The following is a 22,478-nucleotide window of genomic DNA, read 5'->3' on the forward strand; positions in this document are numbered from 1 at the left end:
ATTAATTTGACCCAAATTTAAAATTCATCAATTTATAGTTTGTTTTTTCAGAAGGTAACATGCTGATTTCAATATTTGTATGGAAATGCAAATGATTTAGAATAGTAAAAAAATCTTGAAAAAGAATAAATGTTGAGGATTTGCACTAAGTGATTTCAATTTTATCAGAGTGCTACTGAAATAAAGACAGAGAAGTCATCATAAATAGCCTCTCTCCCTCTCCCTCCCTCTCCCCCCCCCTTCTCTCCTACTATTGTAACAAGAGTCAATACTGTAAAACTGCCTTGATCTTCAGCTTTTGGCCAATAAGTGGTTATAATTACACAATTCTAAATGTGAATGTCATCCTCTCTTTCTTACTCCTTTATCTTTATCATAAATATGTTCATTTCTGCCACCTTTAAGTATCCAAGAAAAAAAGAAATATAAAAATTAACTTTGTCACATCCATTGTTAACCTAGAGGAGTTGAAATTATTAAGCAAATAAAGGTGTGGTAATCTAATAGTAATGAAGGTTGTTAATGATGACCCAAATTCATGAATAAATCTTACATAACAGAGACACAGTAAATTACAGTGTATGTTGGGAACATGATTATAGGTTAAGACTGTTAAGAGTGTTTCTGAAAATGGCGTCTGGCTTCTTGTTCCATTAGGAGTAAATAGTACGAGCTGAGAGTTTTCTCTCCCCCCCTTTAATTCCTGTGGACTCTGCACTGTAATAAAAAGAGCTGTTCTTTGCCGGGACACCAATTTGCTAATCTTTTTCACCATGATACTTATACACCAAATTTTATAACCCATAAGCAATTAACACTCAACAACCTCAGGAGCTCTCTTGTTGAGGATTAGCTAATTCATTCATTCAAATTTTGACCAAGGTTACAAACCTTGTTCCAAACTATCAAGCACCAGCTACTCTGCAAAGAGTTGAATCAAACATGCCATTCTCTTTCTCATCTAGGGACACCTTCTCTCATTCTCCTATCCTTTAAATGTCCAAATTCGTCGGTTCTAGGGTCTACAATGCAGAATTGGGCCCATAAAAATGTTACTGCTGTTCCCACTGGGCACGGATCTTTCAGGTTGTACCACCACTTGCATTCATACATTTGGGAGGCTACTTAGACCCACAGGTGCTGAGGCTCTGAAATCGACATCTGAGTGCTGCTGTTGGTTACGGCTGCTGCCCATATTAGCATGGGTCTGGTATGGCCTTTCTTTTCCATGTCACCAGCCTCCACCTTGAAGTCTGATTGACAAAGTCTGGGTCATGGACAGAATCTGCATCTTAGCTGTGAGAGGAGCATCCCACACAGGGAGACAGGCTCTGACTCATCAGATGGAAGGATTGCCAAAGCAAAGAGCAGATGCTGCTGAGCAGCTGAAAAGAATGAACGATGCTCATGACTTTGCTTTATGGGCATTTCAAACTCATTATGAACTTGAACTCATGGTATTTCTCCTCCACACTTCTTGTGTTCTCCTAATCATCCAGGTACTAAAGGCAAAGATATATTCATGCTATATTCTCCTGCATTCCTCCCCATCAGCAACACCTTAAGTATACAGTAACTCCATCCACTTCTCTCCAGATTCACTACTATTATTTGAATCCAAGAATTTTTACTGAGAATATTCCTAAATAGCCCCATCCATTATCACAGCTTTATTGAGATATAATTTATATACAACACTATTAACACATTTACAGGTATAATTCAATGATTTTCATATTTCCACACAGTTGTGATACAGATTAATCACATTTTAAAATATTTCCATCACCCTAAAAAGAAACCTTCTATCCATTAGCAGTGATTCCTCATTTTCTCCCAATGTTCTTAAACTTAGCAATGAAAAATCCACTTTCTGTTTAGAGTTGCCAATTTTTGGACATTACAAATGAATGGGATCATACAGTAGATAGTCTTTTGTAACTGGCTTCTTTCACTTCGCATGTTTTCAACGTTCATCCATGTTGTAGCATCTATCAGTATTTCATTTCTTTTCAATGCTGAATAACATTACACTGGGTGGAGGCATCACATTTTATTTATTCAATCACCATTTAATGTTAATGGACATTTGGATTGTTTCTACTTGTTTTGCTATTATGAATAATGTTGCTATGAACAATCACGCACATTTTTGTGAATGCATATTTTCAATGCTCTTTGATATATACTTAAGAGTGGAAATCCTGGGTCATATGCTATCACCATTTTTAACATCTTAAGAGCTGCTATGCTGTTTTACCAAAGTAGCTACTCCATTTTATGTTCCCACCAAGGTGAGGGTTCAAAATTTCTCCACATCCTCACTGACACTTGTTGTCCATCTTTTTTATTATATCCCTCCCAGCGGCTGCGAAGTATTGGGTCTTCAGAAAAGTCATGACACTTGTTTGCAACAGATGGCACTAGTTCATTTTTGGAAGAACTAGAGTCATTCGCATCTATGTTATTGCTATATCATTTGACTGCTGACACTTCTAGCTTCATTCTAAAAACAAAAATTGAGCAATTTGGTTGCGTTTTGAAGATTTACAAGTTGAAGATGGAAGACCAAACTGTGCATCTTTGCCATATTTTAGTTTACTTCCATAAAGGGAAGAACACGCATCAAGCTTGTGAAAAGTTGCATAAAGTTTACAGTGACAATGCTCTACAAGAAAGTCTGTGCCAACAATGGTTCACAAAATTCCATGCTGGTGGTTTTGATCTCAACGACGCTCCTCGGTCAGGGAGGCCCACCGAGGTTGATGACGACAAAATAAAGGCATTGATTGAGTCAAACCCACGTTACACGACACGAGAGATTGAAGAAACACTGAATATGCATCATTCAAGCATTCATGACCACCTAAAGAAGCTGGTATACATCAGCAAGCTCGATATTTGGGTTCCACATGAACTCAAAGAAGTTCATTTAATGGCATGTATAAACATCTGCAATATGCTCATTTAATGTGAGGAAAACTATCATTTTTTGAAGCGACTGATAACTGGTGATGAGAAGTGGATTGTTTACAACAATGTGGTGTGCCAGAGGTCTTGGTCCTGACGAGATGATTCATCTCAAACAACATCAAAAGCAGACATTCATCAGAGGAAGGTTATGCTCTCAGTGTGGTGGGATTTTAAAGGTGTCGTATTTTTCAAGCTCCTACCAAGGAACCAGACAATCAATTAGAATGTTTACTGTCAGCAATTGGACAGTTTGAACGAATCCATCAACCCGAAACATCCAGAGCTTGTTAATTATAAAGGAGTTGTGTTACATCGCGACAATGCGAGACCACACACATTTGATCACCTGTCAAAAATTATTGGAGCTTGGATGGGATGTGTTGCCACACCATTCATACTCGCCTGACCTTGCATTGTCAGACACCCACTTGTTTCGCTCTCTTCAAAACTCTTTGCATGGTATAACGTTCAATTCAGATGAGGCTGTAAATCAGCACCTTGTTCAGTTTTTCGCAAAGACAGGCCCTTCTATGAATGAGGAATTATGAAGCTCACTGAAAGATGGCACAAAGTTATCAAACAAAACGGGCAATATATCATTGATTGATCTGTTCTTTATATAAATGACCTTTGAAAAACATAAACAAAATGTTATGACTTTTCCAAAGACCCAATAAGTATCTCATTGTAGTTTTGATTTGCATTTCCCTTATTTTTAATGACATTGAGTATTATTTTATGTGCTTATTGGCTGCCTGTATATCTTCATTGGAGAATGTCAATTCGGATCCTTTGTCCATTTTTAAACTGGGTTGTCTTATATTGTTGAGTTGAAAATGTCCTTTATATATTCTAGAAACTTGTAAGTCCCTTACATGTGATTTGCGAATATTTTCTACCATCCTGTAGGTTGTCTTCACTTTCCTGATGATGTTCTTTAAGGCGACCTGATCTTTAAGATGTCCTGATTTGTTCAATTAAAAACAAATTTTTACAAGCCCAATTTATCATTTTTTGTCACTTGTGCTTTTTGGTGTCATACCTAAGAAACCATTGCCTAATCCAAGATCACAAAGACTGAGGCTGTTTTCCTCTAGGTCTTTGCTCCATTTTGAGTTAATTTTTTTATATGGTGTGATGTAGGAGTACAAATTCATCCATTTGTATGTGGATATGCATTTGACACATGAACATTTGTTGAAAAGACCATACTTTCACTAATGAGTTGTTTTAGCACTTTTGTCAACAATCAATTATAAACACAAATATGTAATACATAAGTAATATACCAGGTCTGACAATTAAGTTCCAGAATTTGTTGCAACAATGTTGCTAAACTTTTTTATATCAGAGGGATTATTCATTGTGAATTTGTACCAACTGGACAGCTAACCAAGTTTACTATTTGGAAGTGCTGAAAAGGCTGCATGAAAAAGACAACCTGAACTTTTCACCAATTCATGGCTCTTGCATCACGACAATGCACCAGCTCACACAGCACTGTCTGTGAGGGAGTTTTTAGCCAGTCAACAAATAACTGTATTGAAACACCCTCCCTACTCACCTGATCTGGCCCCCAATGACTTCTGTCTTTACCTAAAGATAAAGGAAATATTGAAAGGAAGACATTTTGATGACATTCAGGACATCAAGGGTAATACGAGAGCTCTAATGGCCATTCCAGAAAAAGAGTTCCAGGATTGCTTTGAAGAGTGGACTAGGTACTGGCTTCGGTTCACACCTTCCCATGGGGAGTACTTCAAAGGTGACTGTAGTGATATTCAGCAATGAGGTATGTAGCACTTTTTCTAGGATGAGTTTGTGAACTTCACTGTTCTACTTCCTATGTAATACATAAACTGAGCTTAAGCTAAGCAGAGACGAAGGTAAAATACTCTTAAAAAGAGATAAACAAAGAGCACAGAGGGTGACTATGGAACAGAGATCAGATGAGCTCAATAAGCCTAGCAGTAACTAGAATTGGTGAAGAATAAGACAAGAACCAGAATATCAGAGTACATCAGTGGAAGGCCAAAGAATCCCTTGGCATGAGACATCTACTGTGGATGATAGTATATGTCCCCGCTTTGGTTTCTTTGATTATATTTTTCTGTGTACGTGTGGTTCCCTTTTTAAAAATTTATCGTTATCCTTATTTTTTAACCAATGTGATGTCACAGGCACTTAATGTGACATATTGGTATTTTTTCATGGCCTCTATTCCCAAGACATATTTTGAGGTAAAAGTGAGTTCAAGGATCCTCTATAATCTGCTCAGCTTAAGTTAGCTCCCTCAAGTGGCATATATCCTTTGCAGTTACTGCCCCCCTAATACAGAATAGTGATATAATCACATGGGTAACTTTTGATCTTACTATTGATACTTTAATCATTGGTTTGGTGTGTGTGTGTAACTTTTTTCAGGTTTATTGCCATTTTAGGTTTCAACCTTTAAGAAATACAAAATATTACAGTAATTGTCTTGGTGCATCTTTTTCCTTCTTAAATAAGGAAAAGTTTGAACTTTATAATCAGTGAGCAAATTCTACACAGAAAATATATTTTGCACCAAAGTTGCCTAGCACTGTGCTACGTGCTGTGTAAGAAAAGAACCATGTGACAGTCCGCCAGATCGTGGTTTACTGCAGTAGCAAGACACACAAAAGGGAAATAGGACAGTGTGTAATAAAAAAATGAATATCATCAAGTATCAGAATATCAAATGCAGTGAGGGCAGTAGGTGTTTAGAACGGGGAGAAACTTGCTAGAGCTACCATGAATTAGGGTCATGGCTCGGAGCCTACTGAGAGGACATTTGATCTAGACGTTAAAGCATTGGGCATGAGGAAACACGTAGAAGAGGAGTGAGTTTTATTCATAGAAGAGAAAGAGTAGATACCTTTTACAACATGATTAAGTTTAATTTGTGAAGGACCCCGTGGATCAAGATGTCTTGACTTTGATCTAATGAGAAATGCAGTATTCAAACTCCCTTCAGTAGGAAAAGGCATGAAGATTTTCTGGTAAGTTACAATAGGACAAAGAACAAGAAGTGGGATCAGGGAAGTTAGAAACCAGTTCACAGACTATTCAGAATAAATGACAAAACAGTCAGGACAATATCTGACACATAACAAGCATTCAATAAAAATGTTAGCCATTATAATTCCAGGGACGGGCATCGTACAAGTAGAAAGGTTGGGAAAATAAATCTTACTGGAAAAAGAAACAGCAAGATCAGTTTCCAAAGCATCAGTTTCACTTGATATGGAAGATGACTCCCAGGTTTACTGAGCCTTGGTTATCTATAAAAGGCTAATGAAACAGGATAAGTCTTAATTAACTTTTAGATTTCCCTGCAGGAACACATTAACTATTCCAAATAATATATATATATATATATATATTTATTTATTTATTTATTTATTTATATATATGTGTATATGTATCATTAATTGCATATTCTTAATTTTTCAATTCACATCCAGTTCTTTGGGTGGGAGTGTTCCTGAATAACTGGTCTACTTTTAATTCCATTTCAATGTCTTAAATCTATTCTGATATGAATAAAAATTTCCAATTGCTTGAGTAAATAAGGCAATGTGTAGTTGCCCCAGATTTAGAGCTGGAGAGATTCAAATCCTGGCTCTGTTCTGGGTAATCTTGGGCATGTTACTGAACCACTCTGAACCTGTTTATTAAGAAATGGCACTGCAATTACTCCAAGTTTTGTTGTGAGGGTTCAATGACATTAACACATTCTATGCTTTGGCCTTACACTTGTAGATCTTCAAAAAAAATGTTTTTTCCCTCCCTTGCTCTTAATAAGACAGGAGATAGATTCTCTAATCAGATCCAACTGTTCTTGACCTTCAGGATTTAACAGACTGTAAAGCAACAGTTGGAGAGTGAAACAGAAATGTGAAAAAAATTCTTTTGAAAGTAAGAAATAGTGCTCTAAAAACTGTTCCACCTTGGGATTTAGGTTGGTGATCTTTCAGGGAAGTAGATGAGAGATCCTACTTCCCATCAAATCTACCCATGGAAAGATGGTCACAGATAAGTGAATTCTTCATTTTTACTTGCAGAGGCCGATTTAAGGTTTGTCATACTCCCACCATCCCACTGGTTCTGACAATACTCAAACACGAAAGATTCTTGTAAGGAAGGAAGGAAGCTACAGACCCCTAAAGGTTGAATGAAAATATAAGGCCATTTTTAACAGCCTCCCAAACCAGAGAACTTCATGAAATCTGAAGGCAACATAACTATGAAGTTAAAATTTATTTCTTCCTAGATTTATTTAAGCAAATGCTTTGGGGCCTATTTACTAACCAGTTCATATACAGAAAATATTTAATATTACCCTAAATTAAATGTATGTGGGAAGACAATATGAAAAAAGGGAACATAAACTTAACTTCTTTTTACCCATGCCATTACAATAAAAATTCATTAATTTCAGTACAAATTCGGGAATTTTATTTACCCATTAAGGAAACTTTAATGCCCTAACATATAACTTAGGTTAATAGAAAAAAATGTTTAAAAAGACTGAATACAAACTATCTTATGGCATTAATCAAACTTTTAATGTATCAATTTATTACATGTCAGTACAAAAAAATAGTATATTTTAAAATAAATTTACTGTACAAATGTAAATGTTTGTTTGCCATGGCTAGCCCATAATGTACTAACATTCAAATTTGTTTTAAAATTTTACTACTGATTCAAATGAAATATGGCAACAAAAATATGATTTACATTATGAAATTGGATTAACTAATTTTATCCTGAACTTATTTGAACAGGTCGAAAACTTAAATTTTCAGAAAATGCTGTACTGACAGAAAGTTATAAATTATGTTAAAGAACACACTCACCCATTACATATGTATATATGGCACTTTTTGTTAAAAAAGTGTCTCTTATATGTAGTCTTATTTTTAAAATATTTTAAGATACAAAATATAAATGGTGGTATCTTTGTGCCATTTGGCAAAAAAACATGTTGATTACTAACAGGATGAATGCATTTATTTCGCCACACAAATCAATATATTATTTTTGATTAGCTATGATTATGTGCATATAGTGTCATATAAACAAACAGAAATGCTTTTCATTTTCTACTTTATTTAAAAAAATAGTTGTCTGTGCTCTGTCATTTCCAGCTTTACCTGAGTAATAGGAAAATACATAAATTTAAGAGGATAATCCAAAAGCATTATGACTAATTTTTGTTGTCTTTTCCTCAGTGTAAACCTAAATGGGAAAACGAAGAGGGGAGAGGTCAGTGGAGGATTTCAGTACATCTCAATCATGAACTAACTTAAAAAGTGACTTCTGTAATATCCTTTTGTTAAAAGTTTACCTTCTTTACTCCCAACCTCAAGGAAGGAAGGAACTCAATAATAAAAACTATATTCAAACTGAGCTTGCAAGACAATGCATGTAAAATTGAATATGATCTTCACTCTTTAAGTCCACGAAACCCATTCCCACCTCAAACCAAATCTTACAAACTTAGAAATGAATATGAAAGCATCAGGTGGTATGAATTCTCAGTAAGAAGTATTACAACATAATTAATTTGGTGACACATTACCAAAGGTGGGACTTTGATAATTATCAAGTGACTACAGTTCATCATGAAAAAATCAATTTAAGCTGCTCTGTAACAAAGTTCAGAATTTTAATAAAAATATCGATTTTACAGTCAGTCTTTGCAAAAATATAGGGTAGTTGCAATACCAGGTGCTCCAGTCAATATTAGAAATGCCTTGTTTAAATGCTGTTTTACACTGTCACATTTCCTTTTCACCAATCCTATCAGTTAATTACTTCCTTGAACTGTATTTAAGAAATACATCACATTTCCCTTTCTAGCTCTATATATCAGAATACTTTTATCTGCTACAAATTATTTCTTCTCATATTTTGCAATATACTTTTTGCCATTTCCCCAATAATCCTTTAAAATAATGAATTCTATCTAACTGAATTTTATCTTGCCATATTTAAAATCATTCAAGTATTTCCAAATTTACAGTAGCTTAATAACTTAAAATTCATTCAGGAACTCCTATAGCTACTCTTGCATAAATGAGCCAGAAATTAATACACAAGACAGACACACTTCTGTTCCCACTAAGTGATGAGTCCAAAATGAACAAATGACTCATGAAGATTTCACATTAAAATCAAATACGTTGGCTAAAAATTAGACACATTTTGAAAAAAAAATGATGCCACGGGCTTCACAGTCCCGATATGCGTTTGTTTTCAATTCCCTTCCTATCTAAAGAAATAATGTCAAATACAGAAACTAGGAAAGCAAGATGTACTACAACCCTAGAAACTGCCTCTTCCCTTTGCTGCAGAAAAAAAGATTCCTTAACCCAAAGAGAATAAAGGTAGGGACGGAACGCAAGTACTTTACAACATTTGAAGTCCTGGCTTAAAAAAAAAAAAAAATTGTTCATAAACCTGGAGTATATATATAAAAAAGCATTTATACTTCACCAGCGTAATATTTACAACTAAATTTGATAAATTCCTCCATAGTGCAGTAGACTAAATGATAACATGAAAACTTAAGAAGGTACTTTGTAAACTAAATGATACAAGTCTAGGGTATGCTATGTAAGCTCACGTCTAAATACAATATATTTTGTTGTATTAACTTTTTTCTTTTTAATACATTACTATTTAGGATAGTCATTCTACATAGCAATGATTGACAAGATGAAAAGTCGCCTTTAATTGTGGTGAAATTATACATACAAAATACACCTTCCGTGATATGCATTACCAAAAATTTTTTTAAAAGCAAGACTTTACAATAATTTATAGAAAAACATTACCCTTTAGAAATCATGTTCTAATTTATTGTTTTCTAGATACTGACACAAGTGAATGAGAAATGTTATTTGGCAAAAGTATTTCTAGCCCTATCTCCACGGAGTTTTAAATTAAGGTCAAAATTATTGACCATTATTTCTCTGCTCTAGCTGCTTGCTCTACGCCAATAAATATAGTTAAAATATTCAAAATATTATGTTAAAGCTGACATAACAATGTACAGAGCTCAATTACATTTAATTTTTGAGGACTGCTTGAAACAACTTTGCACAATTATGCCTCATAGCATATATATATATATATATATATATATATATATATATATATATATATATATATATATATAATTGTAAGGGGATCCTTTTTTTTAAGTAAGATTTTTCTTACTTTTCTACATGTCTAAATACTACTTCCCACTGATAGCCATTTAATTGTTAAACGTGGTAATAAGGTCTGTGATAAAAAGTTCTAGAGTGCCTTCATCCCCACATTGCTATATGTAGAAAATAAGACTTCTTAAAACTGCCTTTTGATGCAGTTCTATTTCATAACTGAAACATTAAACCAAAGAATATAGTTTTTTTTGCTTTTGTTCTTATAATTTTTATTTTCAGAAAGTCCAATAAATTATATCTTGGCTTTAGTGGGTTAGATATACCTAGACACTGGGACTTAAAAATCAAATATGGGAATTTCTGTAAAACAGTATGTACAATTATGTAATGATAAGGCTTCCTAATTTAATTCTTACATAAGTTATAATCTTCATTATGACTGCCATTAGTGGTTCACCTGTAGACTTACGAAACTGACAGAAGCTAAAATTCTCTTTGCCATCCAAATTACAAATGTTAAAAAGTTCAAATATGCACATCAAAGCTGCAGTAAAATTCTAAATTTCTATTTTTACATGCCATGATCCAGACTGTACCTAACAAAACACGGTACATTTATATTGGAAAGTGGGGTCCCATTTATTTGTAAGAAAAAGCTGGATCTCAGCATTCACCAGAGCAAAATTCAATGGCAACCTGCACACAGGCCTCAATTTCACTTCTTGCCAAAAACAAAATAGTTTACATAAAAATAGATATAACCCAGGTTACCATATACATTGGTATATGACCAGTGCTATTTACAATAAAAAACATTTCATTGCATAATTCAAGGAATAAATATCATGCATTTCATTTTAAGGTGAAAAATGCAGTTACAGAACTAAGTTTGCTTACAATGATTGTCCCAATATTTAGTAAAGGAGCAATATCCAAAGGTTTCCTGTTTATATCTCACCTTCTACACCTGGCCATTAACCTAAATATCATGGAAAGTATACCGTTTTAGCCACAGGAAACCTTTGAATATATTATACTGGCATATTAAACTAAAGATATGGATATATAACCACATTAAAAGGTTTGATGAAAATGTATGAAATAATCCCAAGAATTATAGTTTTTCAAATGTAAAAAACTATTTGGATCATCTTAAAAGAGCACTGAAGTCCTTTCAAAGTTTAATGTCACTCTTCAGACAAGTACAGACATAATATACGTATAGAAGGGAACATTCTTTTTATCATTCTGCACAAATTAAAATACAATGCATCAATCAAAAGAAAATTATATAATTGTTACATTAGATGAAGTTTTTGCCATTTCTTCAGGAGAATGGCTTTTTATTACTTCTTTGATGAACTGTTCAAGCGCAGTGAAGTAACCCTGGCATTGCCATGTATCATTATGAGTTCCATCAGGAAAAATGGCTAATCTCTTAGTCCGAGATGGGGAGAGTTCATAAAGTTGCTTCATCATTACTGGTGGAATTAACTGGTCAGAGAGTCCAGAGATGAAAAGAGAAGGCATTCTGCACTGAGAGATTTTTCTGTAGGACAAAAATTTATTTTTGTAGCACCATAAAGGAAGGTAACGCATTGGAAAGAATGAAAATAAAGTGCTGGCCATATGCGGTATGCTTAAAAATGTGTTCTCCACCATAATGGCTGAAATCCTATGTGAATTTTCAGAAGCCAAATGAATAGCCACTGCTCCTCCCAAGGAACGGCCAAAAAGAAAAATTTTTGTCTTGTCAAGGTCTGGTCTAGTCATCACATAGTCGAGCACAGCTTCAGAATCTAAGTAGAGTCCTTCTTCACTCGCTTCTCCTTCGCTTTTTCCATACCCTCGATAATCAACAAGCAAAAGATTAACTTTGAGGTTAACCAACATAAGCAATGCATTTGGTAACCTGTGACCTATGTTGCCTGCATTCCCATGAAAATAAATTATAGTTGGGGAATAGGGCGAACTGTCTCCAGTGTATCTTATCAAAATAAGATTTAGACGCACTCCATCTTTGGTTCTGATGAAAATGTTTTCATGTGGAATACCAGTGGGCATGGGGACATAAAGACGTGAAGAAGATGGCTGTTCTGGAAAATAAAGCAATACATCCTGGAATTTATACAGAATACCCGCTATTGATATGAATATTAACAAAAGCAAGATAATGCCTCCATATAGATGAAAAGTCACTATTAAAGGTAAAAGAGAAATACGGCAGAGAGCCCAAGACCATGAGGCCAAGGCTATTAGCCATCTTTCAACAAAGTTCCACAGCATCCAGGACTTTTCCATTATAGTTCTCTGTAAGTGTCCTGAAGAGAAAGAAAGAGACATAATCAGTAATTCAACATACATCTCTGATTTTAAAGTTAGATCCATGATATAATAAATCACAATACTAGGGTGAATCCTTGGAAGCCTACATCAATCCATTCACAATACCAGTTGTTCTAATTCCTTGTCCCTTCTGTGGTCAACAGTCTCCTTTCTCCCTCCAGTGCTGAATTTATAAACATAAAGTCATCAAATTACATAATCTTTTTTAAAAGTGCTTATTTACTGCCAGGTACTTTCATTTATGTACTCTCTTTGATTTGGTAGAAAAGTAAATTGATGCCATGTTCCCAATTTTTAATATGAGGGAACAGAGAGGCTCAGGGGTATAAGTGGACTGGTTGCTTTCATTTTATTAGGATAAATACCCAGAAGAAGAATTGCTGGATCATATGGTAGTTGCTTTTAATTTTTTGAGGAACCTCCATACTGTTTTTCATAGCGGCTGTACCAATTTACATTCACACCAACAGTGCACAAGGGTTCCCTTTCTCCACATCCTTGCCAATACTATTTTTTGTCTTTTTGATAACAGTCATTGTAAGAGGTGTGAGGGGATATCTCATGGTTTTGATTTGCATTTCCTTGATGATTAGAGATGTTGAGCATCTTTTCATGTACCTGTTGGCTACCCATGTCTTTTTTGGAAAAATGTCTATTCAGAACTTCTGCCCATTTTTAATTGGATTGTTTCTTTTCTTGTTTTTTTAGCTGTGTGAGGTCCTTATATATTTTGGATATTAAGCCCTTAGGTATCTGACTTGCAAACATTTTCTGTTCAAAAGTTGCCTTTTCATGTTGTTGATGGTTTCCTTTGCTGTGCAGAGGCTTTTTAATTTGATGTAGTCCCCACTTGTTTATTTTTGCTTTTGGTGTCAGATCCAAAAAATCATTGCCAACACCAATACCAAGGAGCTTACTACCTATGTTTTCTTCTAGTTTTGCGGTTTTAGGTCTACATTAAAATCTTTAATCCATTTTGAGTTAATTTTTGTGTATGGTAAGATAGTAATCCAGTTTTCCCAACACAATTTATTGAAGAGACTGTACTTTCCCATTATATTTTTAGCGTCTTTGTTGTAAATTAGTTGACCATATATGTGTGGGTTTATTTCTGGGTTCTATTTCTTTTTTTTTTTCCCCCATGTGGGAGTCGAACCGGCAACCTTGCTGTTAGGAACGCATGCTCTATCCACTGAGCCATCCGGGCGGCAGCTCAGGTCAAGGTGCCGAGCCAAGTCCCAGTCCAGACGTGGGTGGGCATAGGCCACCATCTAACAGGCAATCTTGTCATTAGGAGCACGCACTCTCACCAGCTGAGCCATCCCACTACCGGTTGGCAGCTCAATGGCAGCTCAGCTCTGTGCAGCTCACTGGCCCATGTGGGAATTGAACCAATGACCCTGTTGCTCAGAGCTTGTGCTCCCAAGCAAACTCTTAAACAACTGAGCCACTAGGCCGGCCCATTCTGGGCTCTATTTTGCTCCACTGCTTTGTGTCTGTTTTTATGTCAATGCAACACTGTTTTGATTATGAGAGCTTTGTAATATAGGGAGCGTGATGCATCCCACTTTGCTTTCCTTTTTCCAGACTGCTTTGGCTATTGTGGGTCTTCTGTGGTTCCACAGAGTTTTAGGATTATTTGCTCTATTTCTGTGAAAAATTCCATTGGAATTTTGATAGGGATTGCATTGAATCTGTAGATTGCTTTGGGCAGTTTGGACATTTTAACAATACTAATTCTTCCAATCTTAAGTATGGAATAGCTTTCCATTTATTTGTGTCTTCTTCAATGTCTTTCATTAATGTCTTATGGTTTTCATTGTACTGGTCTACCTCCATGGCTAAATTTATTTCTAGATATTTTATTCTTTTTGATGGAACTGTACATGGGATTGTTTTCTTAATTTCTCTTTTTGATAGTTTGTTATTAGTACATAGAAACACACCAGGTTTTGAATATTGATTTTGTATCCTACAGCTTCTATTGAGCTAGGTTGGTTGAGGGAAATTTTGATTAAACAGATACCTAACAGATTCTAAGCTATCAAGACCAATCTGATATAATATTTTTAATTTTCTTTTACACGTTAAACAAATATATAATTAAACAAAATAGGGTATGAAAGCATAACTATTTTCCTTTCTATCTGGAGGCTTTCACAGCTAAATTAAGAAAAAATAATTTAAGTTAACCACTAGTTTCTAATAGTGTATTATTTTTAAGAAAAAATTCAATAATTTGTCTCTCACATCTAATTAAAAATAAATTTGATTGCTAATATCATGAAACATGCAAAATCTTTTACACAGTCCTTACTGTAATTTTATACTAGTGAGTCAACATCAATTGCTATGATTGGGCCATAAACGCTTGGGGGATAAGTATGAAACAAAGAAACAGAAATTGTATTTGAGAACTAGAGATTAATGAGGAAAATTACACAATGGAAAGAAATTTTTAAAAACACTGCTGAAAAATCTAACCGATAAGACAGAAGAAAGCTATCAAGTCAATTTTTTTATCACACAAAAAAGCTATGCATGTTGTCTTAAAAAGGCAAGAGGTGAGAGACATTACAGGTTTTATCATAGTCACCTACTTACATGTTTACCAAGTTTTAAAAGATATTAAATTCTTTTACTCACTAACAAAACTATCATAAAGAAGTTACTCTTAATTTTAATAAGTAATTCTTAATAACTAATTTTTAAAATTGTGCTGTAAGACATAAGCTAATATAAGGGGCATTTTAGTTTATCATTAGGTTTAAACACTGAAAAAAATAAAATCAAGTTAAATTAGATTGGCTATAAAGACAAGTTAGATAATTTAATAGATCTGATTTTTCACTCTTACTTCACCAAACATATTTACTATTTCGTTAAACACAGAGCATGAATTCATGCTCAAATGACTTCACATAAACCAACCACATAGCATTTTTCTGAAGTTTCTCCAAAATCAACACTGCCACCCAGTTGTAGCAAGTTTTATTACAATGAGCACTATGCTAAGCTAGAGAAAAGCAGGTATGTGAAGGAAGTAAAACAAAAATCCAAGCTTAAAAACTATAAAAGCAATACCTGAGCACTAGGTATCTGACCTGGTTAAAAACCAGCTTGAAAGAGGTGGTCCGACAGCAGCTAAGTAAGCCAATCACAGTCAGTACTGAATTATTATTCCAGGTCAATAACAAAGGCCTTTTACAATCTAGGACTGCTCTTTATCAACAGCTTCAATTAGACAAGTCTACTCTATAGTCCTTCCTTGTGGTGGACAGTTGTCAACAACACATCTGGTCACTTAAATTTTTCATCTAATGTTCATTTAATTTTATTTTTATTTTTTAAGTATAAGCAATAGCTGAATGATTTTTATTTGTACCCAGAAGTTGTACTGGGGAAATATGAAAACACACTGGCATTAACTTTACACATCAAAATAAAAGATTTTTTTGTGTAATGATTAGGATTAACAAGGTTTGAAATATAAAATATAAATACACTAGAGCACTGTACCTCTTAGAAAATAAGATACCATTTAAGATATTTCTTTAGTGAAAAATCTGTTTTTTTCATAGTCAGGCAAATCATTTGTGAGAGGTATCAAAGAGATGAGTAACTCAAACATCAGTTATTTGGTGATATAGTAGAAAAAAACATTAAAATCCCATCAGCCTTAAAGTCTAGTCTACCATATATTTGCGGAATAATCTTGGGTTTATCACTTATTTCCAGTCTGATTTTTTTTCCAGTATAATAAGAATTTAAAATGCCTACATATAAGTATGGTCATCATTAGTAAATAAAATTCTGAAAAACAGTTATAAATGCTATAGATACATTAACTTTATTTGCTTCTGTGACTAGTATTTCTAGCTGTACTAATTACATTCGTAACCGTGTGCTGCTCAAATTAACATCAACACCAGAATTTACCACATACCTAGAAGAAAAGAAAAAAAAAATCAAGAAATCTGATAAGGGCATGGCAAAGCATTTCTATAACCTAGATAATCGGGGTAAATTGACTCTGTTTTCAAATCTATACAAAGTTCTTATAAAAAAAACTACTGCAACACTAGATAAAATATAAAGCTCCTAATACATGGACAAAGCATAGTTTAAAATTCAAACTACACACACACGGCTGCATAGATTAAATCTATATAAAATTTTTAAACCTTGAAAAATTACTTTTTAAGTAGCCTCTTTAATTTCTAATATCAACATATAATATTTAACTTAAATCTGTAAGGCCAGGAACTGTGTTTCTCTTTTTCACTACTGTATCCCTAGTGGGTAGTATACCACTTTATACACACACACACACAAACACAGTGCCAAAAAAATGTATACACATTTTAAGAAAGGAAAAAACTGTATTAAGATTGTAATACTCAATATATACCAATAACAAAAGACAAATACAAGTCACATTTGACTTCTGCAATTACAAGAGGTGCTCAAAGTGGTTACCATCAGTGTAATTTTAATACAGTTCTTTCCTTTCTTAATATGTGTATACATTTTCTTGGCACTCTGAATGTGTTTGTGTGTGTACACACAAACTCAAGATTAAAATGATTTTTAAATGAGAAATCCAGTAATATTCTGAATTATTAGACTTCTAAGAAAACAACTATATTCTGAGCACTGGGCATATATGTTTAAGAGTAAAAATCAGAAAAATTGCATAATTGAGTCCATTATTGGTTAGGAAAAACAGGGATTAAACTTGCAGTTTTCCACAAAGTACTCCTGAAAAGTCATCTTAACTAAACGACTGATAAACAAACATAATCTTACAATGGATTGTTAAACTGTGAAGGTCAGAATAGAAGTCCATTCATTTTGAGGAACATCAAATGGAAGGCAATTTTAAGGACAGGTTAATGAAAACTGCTCTGGAGAGAGAGGGAGGGAGAGAGGGACAGACTGACTTCTCTATAAAACATTATGCCACACTGGTGGTCTAGAAAGAGACCTCAACTCATGGACTGCCTTATTTTTACATTACTCAATTTGCCAATAATTTCTGCTTCCTGAGCTATATCATATCTTTCTACGCTCTTAAAAGAACTGTATGCAACAAGCAAACAATACAGGAAGGATTTTTTTATTTACTAACTTTGCTGAAACTATCAGCAAAATAGAATTACTGGAGCCATCTGCTGAGATATAAAAACAATGGCACATACACTCAGATGTTAGCAGTCAATGTAAATGAGTACTGCCTCTAATAGAGTCCACTGCAGATTCTACAGCTAGAAGCATGGAAGTTCTCCATTTACAAGTATTTTGTCAATAAATTAGTGTGACTGAAAAGTTAATAAAATCTTTTTTCTCCACGAAGATGATTACCTCTGGCTAACTTTGTAGCATGATTTCTCTGGAAACCTCATAAAGGTGAGATGTCAGCCATGTTTCTAAGCACCATTTGGGTGGTAAATTTGACCACTATTGGCGAGGTAAACCTGGATTAAGCAAACAGTGAGCAGGAATACACATGTCAAACGTGAAGTACAGAGTGGCTTTTCTGACTGGGATATACTTGTAACTGGATACTATGCCCATGTGCTGTTACAAAAGATATTGTTTCCCATGGAGCACGAAACAGCTAAGTCAGGTCATGGTCACCATGTGTCAGCTTTCCACTAGTCTGAACTATCTCTTGGGAACAATACACCTCATTCTGATATGCTGGGGTTTCTATCCTATTATCTTTCAAGAAAGCAGAGAGAGGCTGGTGTCGGGTATAGTCTATTGGGTATCGTGAGTGTAAATGTCCAGCTGAAGCTAAGAGCACTGATGCTGGTCACGGAGAATAAGAAAGGTGATTAGTTAACCCTTAAAGTGCGTCCTATGGGGCAAACTATTTATGAAATGTGTTGCCAGAAGAAATGGATTGTCAGGTTCTTTTGCATGCTGAAATGTATTTGCTGAAAACATCTTAGCGCCATAAACGATCAAGAATAATGGTGAGTTTAATATACTCAAGCTGAATCCAAGTTTATGCTACTTAGAAGAGTTGCTTAGAGGGAAAGAACATTAGACCTATAAAACACAGACTCTTAGTCAACCAATATCCTCTCATCTCTAATGCTTCTTCTACATTATCATTATGTGTTTAACCTTATATCTACATCTTAAATAAACACCTTATTACCATTACTCAGTTCTGCCTTTGCCATGTTACCACATCAGCTCTTACATGTCAAATGTCTCTAAAACCTGCCTATTTGTGGCTTTAACCATGCCCAGCAACTCCTGACCTTACTATCTGAGAAGCTGATGCGTGAGCTCTCATAATGATCACTTATAAAAATGCAAACTTCAATTGCTAATAAATCCAATGGCTTTTTATTAACACTGCAACATCATACCCCTGAGAGGCATAAAAAGTTGATACTTTCTCAGCTTCCAGTATACTCAAATTCCTGTGTTTCTCCGTCTGACCTACCCTCAAATTGAGGCATCTTCCAAGGTCCTGTCCGCTTACCTTCTTTCCCTCAGTGATTCCATTCTTTCACATGGCACACGGCTCCAACTATCACAGATGCATATGAATTATTTCCATTCTCTATATGTTTACTCCATCCTCAATTTATCTGTTCCTTGAGTACCTGATGATGCTTCATCGACATCTCAAACTTATCCAAAACTAAACACATCCTCTCCCTCACCTAATGTTTTGCATGCTTTACATTAATTGTGAACAAAAAAATATGTGTAAACAAATATATTTTTTAAAAACATAGGTTTGATTCTGGGTCTCAATATATAACATAAACTAAAATTAAAAATAGGCACATTACTTTAACATACACAGGTCTTGTATTTGAATGAAAAAAGTCAATCTTAAAAATAATTTTTGTGTTTTTATTTACATAAAGTGGTTTGAGATGTCATATTGACATTACTAGGCACTTCTCAAGAAATCTACTGAAAGCCTGCCTTACTTTTATTATAATGTATTGACAAAGTAGGTATGATTGTTTTCCTCTTAAAAGAATGGTTTTGGAGTAGAAGCAACATCTTTATATACTATATACGTAAATACTTTGATCGCATGAATGCAACTGACAGATCTAGAGATATCTTGCAAATTTTATGGTCCTCATTAACTTGTTTTGTTTACCTTTAGTGCTTGCTCCATATGCTTGTCTTTAAATATTAGCCCATTATGACTATACAACAGCCAACTGAAGACTAAAAATAAAAATAAGTTTAAAGCTGTGAAGCTGTCAGAACCATCATGCTGGCTAGTGTTAGCTGAGCACTAAGTCAACTGAGTGATGCGTACGCTCACCTCAACCACCTCGTATATGTATTTAGAGGACTGCAAACGGTTACATTTCTAAGGACAAATATTTAAATAACTATTCTATAAGCTGATGATTAAAAAAAGTCTAAAAAACAGATCAATATTCAAGTTATGCCCAGCTACAATGATAAGACTTCAGAACATAACCACAAGTCCTCAGGGAGTTCTCAAACCCAGTGTGAACCACTGAAGTGGCCCCACGGTTGGCTTCACAGCCTAATCAGATTCCAATGCATCCTACCATACTATTTAAAAATTAAGGACAATGCCACAAATACGTGTGAATTATAGTGACTAGGCACTATAGACTACCTAAAAATTCTCAATGTACAATCTTTGTTCTCAAGTAACTCATGATCTACTCAGGAAACAGACATGGACATATACTCGTATTGCTGTACATGTCTAACATAACTTATGTAATTATAGATGACAAAAAAAATCAAATAAAGGATCACAACTGTCCCTGAATATAGCAAAAAATAAAAAATAAAACCTTAACTATGCATTCTTTACAGCATAAGTTTATGAATCTCTGGATTTCATCATGCTTGATTACTCACAAACTAGGTGGAAATTTATACAAACTTTTTAAAACAGGAAAAGGCACATCTCCAGGGTTAAGAATTTCTTTTCCTTTCCATCAAACAGCTGTCTATGACAATTTTTATTCATTTAGCACAATTATTCACGGGAACTGGAAGTATTCAAGTGTAATATAAATAAACACTTGGCAAGGACAGTGTGAGGAAATTAGAGCAGTTGAACTGGATGAACTTTAAGGTCCCAATTAAACCTTAGATTTACCTATGCCAGTGGTTCTCAAAAGATGGTCGCAGACTCCTGGGGGTCCCAAGACCGTTTCAAGAGGTCTTCGAGATCAATATAATATACAAAGGTCCTACTTGCCTTTTCACTGTTTGACATTTGTACTAATGGTGTAAAACAAATGGTGGGTAAAACTGCTGGTGCCTTAACAATAATGGTAATGACATCAAAATGGAGAAGTTATTGTATTATTGGGTCTTTGGAAAAGTCATGACGTATTCTATGTTTTTCAAAGGTTATTTATATATAAAGAATTAAGATCAATTAATGATATATTGCCCGTTTTGTTCGATAACCTTTTGCCATCTTTCAGTGAGCTTCATAATTCCTCGTTCATAGAAGGACCTGTCTTCATTTGCGAAAAACTGAACAACGTGCTGATTTACAGTCTCATATAAATTGAACGTTATACCATGCAAGGAGTTTTGGAGAAATAAGTGGAAGACTGATGGTGCAAGATCAGGCAAGCGTGGCAACACATCCCATCCAAGCTCCAATAACTTTTGACACGTGATCAAACTTGTGTGTGGTCTCGCGTGGTCACGATAGAACACAGCTCCTTTACAATTAACAAGCTCTGGACGTTTCTCGATGATGGATTTGTTCAAACTGTCCAACTGCTGACAGTATGCATTTGAACTGATTGTTTGGTTCCTTGGTAGGAGCTTGAAAAACACGACACCTTTAAAATCCCACCACACTAAGAGCATAATCTTCCACTGATGAATGTCTGCTTTCAATGTCGTTTGAGGCGAATCATCAAGTCAGGACCAAGACCGTTTGCACACCACATTGTTGTAAACAATCCACTTCTCATCACCAGTTATCAGTCACTTCAAAAAGGATCATTTTCCTCACGTTTAATGAGCATATTACAGATGTTTATACGCGCTGTCAAATGAACTTCGAGTTCATGAGGAACCCAAATATCAAGCTTGCTTACATATGATTACGCATCCCAGCTTCTTCAGGTGATCGTGAATGCTTGGATGGATGTTCAATGTTTCTGCAATCTCTCGTGTCGTGTCATGTGGGTTTGAGTCGATCAATGCCTTTATTTTGTCGTCATTAATCTCAGTGGGCCTCCCTGACTGAGGAGCGTCATTGAGATCAAAGTCACCAGCACTGAATTTCATGAACCATTGTTGGCACTGACGTTATTGTAGAGCATTGTCACCGTAAACAATATGCAACTTTTCACAAGCTTGACTGGCGTTCTTCTCTTTATGGAAGTAAACCAGTAAAATACGGCAAAAATGTACAGCTTGGTCTTCCATCTTCAACTTGTAAAATCTCCAACACTCAACCAAATAGCTCAATGTTTTTTTAGAACAAAGCTAGAACTGTCAGCTGTCAAATGACATACAATGACATAGATGCGAATGACTCTAGTACTTCCAAAAATGAACTAGTGCCATCTGTTGCAAACATGCGTCATGACTTTTCCAAAAACCCAATATTGATCACCATGAACTCCAGGAAAGGGAGGGTGAAAATCAGTTGTACTTAAGAATGGCATTGAAGCAGCAGTTAAAATTATTAATTTAATTATATTTCAATTTGAGTACACACCTTTTAAAAATTTTGTGTGACAAATGTTTGACAAAATGGGGAGGACAAGTAACATAAAGCACTAGGTGTTGTGTAATGAAATATGTTTGAGTTATGAACTGAGCTAACTGCTCTTTTTTTTAGGTAGCACCATTTTTTACTTAAAAAGACAAACGGGTTATTCAATCTTAGGTGTTTGGCAGACATTTTCTGAAAAATGAATGAAGTTGCCAATAGCTTCCCAGGACTTA

General features: G+C 34.8%; 1 protein-coding gene across 1 annotated transcript in view; it reads right to left on the minus strand.

Annotated features, from left to right (window-relative positions):
- Positions 1 to 10,793: 10,793 nt before the first annotated feature.
- ABHD13 (abhydrolase domain containing 13) overlaps positions 10,794 to 22,478 on the minus strand; it is a 17,904-nt gene continuing 6,219 nt past the window's right edge. Inside the window, exon 2 of the mRNA XM_019662424.1 lies at positions 10,794 to 12,496. Coding sequence (XP_019517969.1) covers positions 11,463 to 12,476 — 1,014 coding nt within the window. The 5' untranslated portion in view covers positions 12,477 to 12,496 and the 3' untranslated portion in view covers positions 10,794 to 11,462. The remainder of the gene's footprint in view (positions 12,497 to 22,478) is intronic.

Source organism: Hipposideros armiger, unplaced genomic scaffold (genome assembly GCF_001890085.2).
Source record: "Hipposideros armiger isolate ML-2016 unplaced genomic scaffold, ASM189008v1 scaffold_376, whole genome shotgun sequence".
Lineage (NCBI taxonomy): Eukaryota > Metazoa > Chordata > Mammalia > Chiroptera > Hipposideridae > Hipposideros > Hipposideros armiger.